The sequence below is a fragment of the Oncorhynchus mykiss genome, chromosome 3 (assembly GCF_013265735.2).
Source record: "Oncorhynchus mykiss isolate Arlee chromosome 3, USDA_OmykA_1.1, whole genome shotgun sequence".
NCBI lineage: Eukaryota > Metazoa > Chordata > Actinopteri > Salmoniformes > Salmonidae > Oncorhynchus > Oncorhynchus mykiss.
Window position 1 is genome coordinate 61,247,665 of NC_048567.1, and position 10,551 is coordinate 61,258,215.

The 10,551-nt window shown below is 41.4% G+C and overlaps 1 protein-coding gene across 2 annotated transcripts in view; it reads right to left on the reverse strand.

Annotated features, from left to right (window-relative positions):
* Positions 1–6,974, reverse strand: part of LOC110520314 (pre-mRNA-splicing factor CWC22 homolog) — a 51,736-nt gene extending 44,762 nt beyond the window's left edge. Inside the window, exons 1-3 of one of the 2 annotated variants that reach the window (XM_021597545.2) lie at positions 6,832–6,974; positions 6,483–6,577; positions 5,022–5,112 (exon numbers count right to left, since the gene is read on the reverse strand). In XM_021597545.2, coding sequence (XP_021453220.2) covers positions 5,022–5,112; positions 6,483–6,577; positions 6,832–6,859 — 214 coding nt within the window. In that variant the 5' untranslated portion in view covers positions 6,860–6,974. Of the gene's footprint in view, positions 1–5,021; positions 5,113–6,482; positions 6,757–6,831 lie in introns of those variants that run through there. The other variant, XM_036974821.1, reaches the window with a different exon arrangement.
* Positions 6,975–10,551: the final 3,577 nt, after the last annotated feature.

Genomic DNA, 10,551 nt, shown 5'->3' on the forward strand with positions numbered 1-10,551 from the left:
TCTATTGTTTGTTTTTAATCCCATCCTTCAGCTCCCCTCAACCGCTCCCATCCATCTCTGAACACCATCCAGTTTTGATTTGACATTTTCAGCTGTGCCGTAAAAATAAAAAAAATCGAAACCTACATACATTTTACGGACACAGTATATTTTAACATCAGTGAGCTTGTTGTTTGTTATTTTTAGTCCCACCCTTCAGTTCCCCTCAACCCTTCCCATCTATCTCTGATCTCTCTCTGTTTTGATTTATATTTGACACATATTTCTTTCAACGGTGCTGTTTCAAAGTTCTGAACCTTTCTATTCTCATAGTTTCTACAGATTGTAAAACATTATTTTTTGCTAAGAGTATTATTATATTATGCTTGTCTATTGTTGAACACGTTGAATGTGTTAATGAAAGTGGGATATGGAAATGTGTCTTGAGTCTTTTACAATATGTAGACAATCTACATTCAGACCACAAGCAATCGACAAGCAAACAAGAATAAAAAAGAGCGAGAGTGAACTTCAACTGACATTCAGTTAATGCTCTATTTGAGAGAACTGACTGTGCTGAAGGCTTAAGAACAGGAAGGCTGTATTAAATAATTGATGAAGTGCACTGTAGTGGCCTGCTGAGATAGATCCCTAGTTGGACCAGTGACTCATCTCCTGCCCAGTCCCCAGCTCATTCCTTCAAGCCTGTTGGCTGATTTCTAAGTAGACTCTGACATGTTAACTTAGCACATCATGCAGTTATTACAGCAAACGTTTTCAAGAAACAATGAAACATGAAAGTTAAATATTGCGAGAATTACTTCAAGCTCTGTCTATGCATACAGCGAGACAATTACAAAATCACATGAGAATAAGAGTGGTCTACTAATTTCATAGCTGGAATCCCAAAGCAGTGCAGAGTGTCTTGCAGGCAACTGCCATCAGAGTTAAAAGGTGTGCCAAAAGGTCTCCGACAGCAATATCAATTTCTAGATGCTACCACAGCACTCGGCTCTGTTACACACACACACACAGAGAGAAGACACTGCAATGCATTGTTGAGAATTGGCACTGTGTGATTTGCATAATACCAATTTCAATATTCAATGTTGACAGTGAGGAATAAAATGTTATTTGTCACATGCGCCAAATACAACAGGTGTAGTAGACCTTAGTGAAATGCTTACTTACAAGCCCTTAAGAAAAAAAGTGTTAACTGCATTGTTGGTTAAGAAAGTATTTACTTAAATAAACTGAAGTAAAAAAATAAAAAATAAAGAGCAACAAAAAATAACAATAACGAGGCTATATACAGAGGGTACCGGTCCAGATTCAATGTGAGGGGCACCGGTTAGTCGAGGTAATTGAGGTAATATGTACATGTAGGTAGAGTTAAAGTGACTATTCATGGTTAATAAACAGAGAGTAGCAGCAGCGTAAAAATGGGGGAGTGGGGTGGGGACTAGAGGTCGACCGATTATGATTTGTCAACGCCGATACCGATTATTGGAGGACCCAAAAAGGCTCTGACTCCGCTTGTACTGAACACAAGAGAATTAACACAATTTATCTAGTTAACTTCTCTAGGGTAGGGGGCAGCATTTGGAATTTTGGATGAAAAGCGTGCCCAAATTAAACTGAGTTCTACTCAGGCCCAGAAGATAGGACATGCATATAATTGGTAGATTTGGATAGAAAACTCTAAAGTTACCAAAACTGATAAAATAGTGTCTGTGAGTATAACAAAACTGATTTGGCAGGCGGAAACCTGAGAAAAATCCATTCATGAATTAGGATTTTTTTTTTTTGCAGTTTTCTATTCAATGCCATTACAGTATCCATTGACTTATGACTCAAATTGCAGTTCCTATGCCTTCCACCAGATGTCAACAATCTTTGGAAATTGTTTCAGGCTTGTATTCTTAAAAATGAGGGAGTAAGAGCAGTCTGAATGAGTGGACCCTGCCATGTCACAGAGCTTTTTCATGCGCGCGACCGAGAGTGCCTTTCTTGTTTACCTTTTATATTGACGACTTTATTGTCCGGTTGAAATATTATCGATTATTTAAGCTAAAAACAACCTGAGGATTGATTATGAACATCGTTTGAAATGTTTCTACGAACTTTACGGATACAATTTAGATTTTGTCTGCCTGTTGTGACTGCGTTTGAGCCTATGGATTACTGAACAAAACGTGAACAAAACTGAGGTTTTTGGATATAAAGAGACTATCAAACAAAAGGAACATTCATTGAATAATTTAATGTCTTCTGAGTGCAACCATATGAAGATCAAAGGTAAGTGATTAATTTTCTCTCTATTTCTGACTTGTGTAACTCTTCTACTTGGCTGGTAACTGTTTGTAATGATTTGTCTGCTGAGCTATGTCCTCAAATAATCATAAGGTATGCTTTTGCCGTAAAGCATTTTTTAAAATCTGACAGCGTGGTTGGATTCACAAGAAGTTCATATTTAAACATATGTAAAATCTTTGTATCTTTTCTGAATTTTTATAATGAGTATTTCTGTATTTCAATTTGGCGCTCTGCAATCTCACTGGATGTTGGCATACCCTAGAGAGGTTCAAATAAATTAATGTTAGCAGACAATATTAACTAAATATGTAGGTTTAAAAACATATACTTCTGTGAATAATTGATTTTAAGAAAGGCATTGATGTTTATGGTTAGTTACATTTGTGAAACGATTGGGCTTTTTTCACCAGCACCGCATTGATTATATGCAATGTAGGACAAGCTAGTTCGAGTAACATCATCAACCATGTGTAGTTAACAAGTGATTATGTGAAGATTGATTGCTTTTTATAAGATAAATTTAACGTTAGCTAGCAACTTACCTTGGTTCCTTGCAGCCACAAGGTCCTTTTGACACTGCACTCGCGTAACAGCATGCCACACAGTTTCCTCGTAGCGCCAATGGCCATAATCGGCATCCAAAAAGGCTGATTACCGATTGTTATGAACACTTGAAATTGGCCAATTAAAATCGCTCAACCTCTAGTTGGGACAATGCAAATAGTCCAGGTAGCCATTTGATTAGCTATTCATGAGTCTTATGAACAGTCAATGACTAGAGAGGCTGGAATCCTTGGCAATTTTTTGGGCCTTCCTGACACCGCCTGATATAGAGGTCCTGGATGGCAGGAAGCTTGGCCCCAGTGATATATTGGGCCGTACACACTACCCTCTGTAGTGCCTTGCGGTCGGAGGCCGAGCAGTTGCCATTTTAAGTATCTGAAGACCCATGTCAAATCTTGTCTCCTGAGGGGGAATAGGCATTGTTGTGCCCTCTTCACGACTGTCTTAATGTGTTTGGACCATTATAGTTTGTCTCATTGTTGTCGGTGATCAGGCCTACCACTGCTGAGTTGTCGGCAAAAATGACAGTGGAGTCGTGCTTGGCCATGCAATCATGGGTGACCAGGGAGTACAGGAGGTGACTGAGCATGCACCAGAGGGGCCCCTGTGTTGAGGATCAGCGTCGCATGTGTTGTTACCTACCCTTACCACTTGGGGGTGGCCCGTCAGGAAGTCCAGGATCCAGTTGCAGAGGGAGGTGTTTAGTCCCAGAGTTCTTAGCTTTGTGATGAGCTTTGAGGGCACTATGGTGCTGACCGCTGAGCTGTAGTCAATGAATAGCATTCTTATGTAGGTGTTCCTTTTGTCCAGGTGGGAAAGGGCAGTGTGGAGTGCAATAGAGATTGCATCACCTGTGGATCTGTTGGAGCGGTATGCAAATTGGAGTGGTTTAGGTTTTCTGGGATAATGGTGTTGATGTGAGTTTTGACCAGCTTTTCAGAGCATTTCACACCTACAGACGTGAGTGCTTCAGGTCAGTAGTCATTTAGGCAGGTTCCTTGGCATTCTTGGGCACAGGGACTATGGTGGTCTGCTTGAAACATGTTGATATTACAGACTCGTCAGGGACAGGTTGAAAATGTCAGTGAAGACACTTGCCAGTTGGTCAGCGCATGGTCAGAGTACATGTCCTGGTAATCCGTCTGGCCCTGCGGCCTTGTGAATGTTGACATGTTCAAAGGTCTTACTCTCATCAGCTCGTCCTTTAATGATGCTTTGCCTGTGTGATGGTTCGTTGGAGGGCATAGCAGGATTTAGCAGGAAGCGTCCGGGTTAGTCCCGCTCCTTGAAAGTGGCAGCTCTACCCTTTAGCTCAGTGCGGATGTTGCCTGTAATCCATCGCTTCTGGTTGGGGTACGTATGTGTGGTCACTGTGGGGACGACGTCATCGATTAACTTATTGATGAAGCCATTTGCAACCAAAAGATGGAAAGAGGAACATTCTTACTCTTTGTGCAAGAACACAAATAGCACAAGTCCCTACTGGACTGCTGTGGGGGGAAATGCAACAGCTCTAACCCTACTTTTGCCCAGAGCCCCATGAGCCCTGGTCATAATTAGTGCACTGAATAGGGTGGCATTTGGAATACAAACCCCTGGATGTTACAGAGGAACTCGTTTTAAGGGACTATCAGCAGCAGACAGCACATTCTGTGCTCTGACAATTTTCAAATGCCCTTGGGTTGAGGGCAGCTTGTGCTGCTCTGCCCTCTCTATCATCCCTCACTCTCCTCTAACTCAGAGCAGAGGAAGGATTTGCAACAGATTAACAGAAGGGATGATTGAAAGCATTATCTGGACAATAAGAGAGGCTAAAACTAGGCTATAACTGTCTGTCAGTGATGAGGTTGAGAAACCATGGAGACCTGGAGTGTTTCATCAGATAAACAGATGGGAGATAGCAGGACACAAGGTTCAACAAGACCAGTGCAAAACAAATATATGGGTTCTTCTCAACAGAAACTGATCGTTGATAGCCTAGTTGTTCACTTTTTCCACCAGTCAAGGGTTTATTTTTTAAGTGATAAGATTTCATCACACATTTTAAAACAAAAGGAAGCTTTTTAGATGTTTATCTTGGCCTATTACATAGATTACATTTACAATTTATCTTCAGGTGACAAAACCTTTGTTTATCTGAGGAAAAAGTCATTTCCACTCACTGCTGCTCCTCTGCTGTGCCACATCGTTTTCCCCCTCTCCTTCCTCTGACGGGCTCCTGCGGGGCTGACCCATGCCACTAGACCTGGAATGCTGGAGGACATACAGAGGACACAGCTGGTTTAGACTACATGGATATCTGAACTGAAGTTTGATGTTATGTGTTATGAAAGCAAAGGGCCTGGAAACAAATGGTAATGCAAGCTCCTCACAGAACAAACCCCTCCTTGAGCAGAGACATTAAAATGCATAACAGCAGGCAAATTAATATCATTACTGAGATCATGTTGTAGGCCACTGGGCCAATGTGCTCTGGCTGCCACTGCTGGAAGGAAACGGAAATCAGAGGCTGTAGTGTAGAGGTTATATAAACACAGGTTATAATAAACCTGAAGGAAGCTAAATTAAGCCTGCAGCTGTTAGATATGAGGTCATATGTGTTTGTTGATTAGATGGAGGCACAAAAACAACAAGTAGCCTATATGCACCAGCAACACCTGTGTCTGCAACCACAACAGTACAAGACATCTCAAAGGAAGTGGTAATTTTCCCTTCAAACATTACATAAAGGTTGCCACTTGCCAACCATGCTGCCTCTAGCTCAGCTAGCTCAACCAAATGCAATGTGCTCTATCAGCAGGACTGGCAGGCCTACGCCTGTCTAAGCTCATCCCTCGTGTGTTGCCGAGGCGGGTGTCACTGGGCTGAACCAGTCCCTGATGGAGATGGATAGTGAGCTGGGTAGGAAAGAAAAAGGCAACTAATAGCAACAACCCACGGCTACGCTTTGCTGCTAGATGCTTTCCACTGCATAAATGAAATGCGTTATGAAATTAGACTTTGTCTTTAACATTCAATGACAAACTGCCATGCTGATGGGAATCTAACAATGGACATTTGTACATAGGTGAGACACCCGTCTGCAGATAACTAACGTGAGACACTGCCATGTTCTGTTGATCAATGTGTACACAAACATAGCTGGCTAACAAAACCCTAGTAGCTGGCGACACACTGACAATCAACACTGACCACGTTGAACAATAGGTTTGGACTGAAATGTACACCGTTGTTCCATGTTTCTGTTATCATGTTTTTGTTTTATGTGGCGTAGCTAGCTAGCTAACATCGATATGAAACTAGTTAGCTGCTGCTAGCGATTTTATTTTTACCCAACAATAAAACATTAAAAATTTTACTGACCAACTGACTATCTAGCAATCTAACTAACTACCCAGTAACTAACTAGTTACGTCGAGGCGAAACAGCAACTAACCCCTTGCTACATGGCTAGTGTTTAGCTACAAATGCGCTCTCCTCCATGTGTGCCACTTCTTGCATTTGAGAAGCGCGATAGATAACTTTGCTAGCCTGGCTAAAACACAACTTGGAATAACTAATACTTCCGTATTCATGTATGGCCTTTTATCTTTCGTGTATTTATACGAGTGTAAACTTCTTACCTCTTCTTTAGAAGTAGAGCTCAACTCCACTGCTAAATCGTTGTTGTCGTTCGTCTTCGTAGCCATTTCCCCCCTGTCCTTTTCCACAAGTTTTGCTATGGATAGCAGTAAGGGCCAAAAAGAACGCACGTAAATGCGAAATCAATGAAGCCTACTGTTCTAATGTAATTTGCAAGCGAACAAATCAAACAGCAAAGTCAATTAACTATGTTGCCGTACATCTCATATTACGATGTAACAAGTGCCCTGTATGATGATCTCAGATATGAGGATTAGTGATACGCTGATTTACTCAACCCTGTAGAGTGGTTTAGGGTCGGTCATCAAAAGGATACTTTAGCTACTTTACCTGACTCAGATGAACTCGTGGATATCATCTGTTTGTCTCCATGTCCAGCACAAAGGAAGGTAACTTTGCGAGCTGATAGAGTACCACAGTATGAGTCATAATACCCATACAACCTAGCAGTCAAACAGGGAAATGGTTCCAATCGTTTTTCCACCATACATTTTTCCCATAGGGGATTTTAGAAACACTTAAGATAAGGGCCGTGTTTCATGTAGGCATACCCTGGTGTGTCGTTATGATAACCGTGTAAATCTCTCTAGGAGAACGAGATTTTTATCAATATATTCATCTGTATTTAACACCCAAAAATTAAATTCTAATTAGCTGCTAATGTGGCTATCATAAAGAACTACAAATGCCATGATGCTCTGGGCGAGACTGACGAATCGAGGCAAAGGTAAGAATCTCTGGATTAGCTCTACTTTTAGCTAAATGTAACAATAAATTGGCATCATTTCTTGCAATTGACAATTATGAAAACTGTCTTATGCAAGTGTTAAATTGTCACAATAACTTTTAACAAGTGTCAACTTGAGATCATGGCAGTAGCTTGCAGGGATTTCTAGTTTTGCACAATGTCTCCTTTGATGCTAATTATCATTTTTGAATCAGAGAGTAAATAGAGCCAAATATATTAATAAACGTCACCTTGTCTGAGAGAGATTTACATGGTTCTAAAAACGTCACACCATGGTAAGCCTAAACGAAACACATCCCTTATTTTAGGTGTTTATAAAATCCTGTATGGAAAAAAATGTATGATGGGAACCATTTCCCTGTTTGACAGCTAGAGTTTAATTCAATGAGAGAAAAGCTGGGTGAGAAAGGAGTTGGGTTCAGTTGAATCAGTGAAGGTAACCTGTAGTGGACTGATATTTGTTTGTGTCTCTTCTGATCAGAGGGAGGGGGTGCTCCTTCTCATGCAACTTGGGTCAAGATTTGTTTCTTACTTTGCTCTTAGGAACAGGGCACCATTGAAAGGAATGATTTCTGGGGTAGCATTAAGTGTGGCGATGGAGCAATTGAAGTTGAAGATTCCTGGTGTTTGTAACGCCCATCGCTTGGTGCGTCGCAGACCCGGTGGAGAGCGTGGTAAAACAGAGGATTCACTGCCAGTCCTTTTTTAATTTTGAGTCCGTCTTTACCTGACAAAGTTTGTGCCGAATCCACTGCGTTGTTTCAGGTGTAACGTTTATGGCCATGTCGCAGCAGTGTGTAGGAAGGAGATTCCAAGATGTGGGAAGTGTGCAGAAGGGCATGGGACAGAGGACTGTGTAGTTTTGGTGGATCAAGTTGTGTGCATTAACTGTAGGGGTGCCCATGTTACTGATGATCAGAAGTGTCCAGTGCGAGGGGCAGGCTGAAGTGGCTAGAGTCAGAGTAGTGCAGAAGGTGTCATATGCTGAGGCAGTGAAGAAAGTAGAGAGGGATGGGGAACCTGACAGGATTCCAGTGAGTCATATTTGTGCCATGACAGAGGGACAGGAAAACAAGTGTTTATGATTCAGTAAGGTTGGCTTCTTAATGTCCTTACTGTAGCAATGGTCACGGAAAATATATGTTGTGTTGACAGCTGCAGAGATGTATTTGGGTATACGAGATTTGACTTATGAAAAGTTACAGGGTGTGTTGAGGGGTGGTGTCCCATCCTCCCAGGCCGTTGGCATGGTCCATATGGTCAAAGTAGTGGAATGGGGTAGTGGGTTTTTAATGAGTGTAGGTGGTGGTGTCTAGGGCTATATTCATTTTCTTAGAGGAACGGGACTAATGAAGAGAATTTAATGTATGTAGGCCATGACTGGCCTCACACTTCAGTACAGTAGGTGGCGGTGTGCACACCAAAAAGTTGGATGCGATCCTCCAACCAAATCCCGAAGAAGAAGGGAACTGCCTACTGTTCAGATGGTTTAAATGGAAACTGAAATCTGACTGTAGCACAGGAGGTTGGTGGCACCTTAATTGGGGAGGACGGGCTCTTGGTAACAGCTGGAGCAGAACATTTTTAGTCAGAAGAAGGAACAGAAGTGGAGAAATATTATTTTTCTTTTAGCATCTTGAAAAAATGTGAACCTGTAGAGGGGCTATCTTTATCAGCATCATAAAAGCTGATAGTATTTCAACCCCATAAAATATGCATCCAAGCCGAACTGAAATCTTATCTGAAACATATATGGGACGTGTTCACAGTTTTCTATTTCCTGAAAACCCTCAAACTGATGTATTCCCCTTTTTCTTTTAGTTAATGCATTTTCCTTCCGGACTCTAAATGTCTTTGCTCTGTGAAAGAAGCAGAATGAAGCGTTCATTCTATCGATTTATGACATTCTAGTGATCAAGGGTTTATTTAGTCTTCTAGGGCAACATATAATGACAGAAGAGAAGCTGCATATATCTAATTACAGACAAGTTAACTAACAAATAGCCTACCAAAAGGTCAGAAATTATAGTCAGAAACATCTAAGTCAGGCAAAAAATATTACACCCCTGTTAAAAAATGGTTCTGCCTACTCTGACAGTAGCCTACAACGCATTTTCTAAATTGGCGGGTTGGGTCCGATTCGGGCCTCCAGATTTTCACTTCATCACATATAGTTGGGCGGTTGAGGATGGGTTATTAGCAATTGCAGGCAGGTACGGGTGAACAAACAGCTAACACAAGCACCACTAATGAGGATGCCTGAAGATACTAGCTAGATATTAACTTAGAAAAAAAGGACGCTAGATTGTATATTACTGGATCTTAGTTGGAGTCATTATGATTGTGAGGGTAGGAACTAGTGATGGGAATGTCAGGTGTTCTGAAGCATTCACCAAATTGTGTTGAAAAACAATTTATTACTCAGAGCTTTTAACACAATGCACATTAGTGACATCTGCTGGTCAGCAATAAATAGCAGCTTCTGGTGTTCACTCGTATAAAAGTTTATTCCACATTGTTTATTAAAACTCTGTGGCACAGTGGTTAGTCGAAGGCTTTGAAACACAATAGTCACATCCCTTTTTTGCCTTCAACTCAGCTAGCACAGTGGATCTGGGCCGATCCCGGCTGAGAGTCGAGGCACTCCGCTGAGAGTCAGATTCGGCTGACGTCATGTGGCCTAAGTTTGGGCCGCCTTCGCCATTATTACTTATGGCTAGGATGTGGGGATTGAGCTCGTGCTGATTCCGGTGTGAGTTATCTGTCCCAAATGTTTTTCTTGAGGCTCGGGCAGATTCCGGGTATAGTTATCTGACCCAAATGTATTACTTGGGGCTCAGGCAGATTCCGGGTATAGTCATCTGACCCAAATGTATTACTTGGGGCTCAGGCAGATTGGGGCTACTCTCTGGCAGATTACATGGGCTGCTTTATTTAAGTAATATTTAATTCTTTATTTTTCAATATTTTCTCATTGTTTCTGTAATCAAAAAATACAATTAACATTTAAATGAAATTCTTTAAGAGTCCTGTGTAGTATTTTAGCATTTTTATACTTTGAGAAAGGCAATTGATAAGCATAAAAAAAATTGTCAGATGGAGACTCCCAAGTAGCTCAGCAGTCTAAGACACTGCATCACAGTGCAAACTGTGTTGCTACAGGGATGTCCTTGTCATATCGCGCTGTAGGGACTCCTGTGGCTGGCCAGGCGCATGCACGCTGACAGGTGTATGGTGTTTCCACCAACACAAAATATTTTTTGTGGATGGGTAAAATTTGTATGTATAAAATGTATAATAGT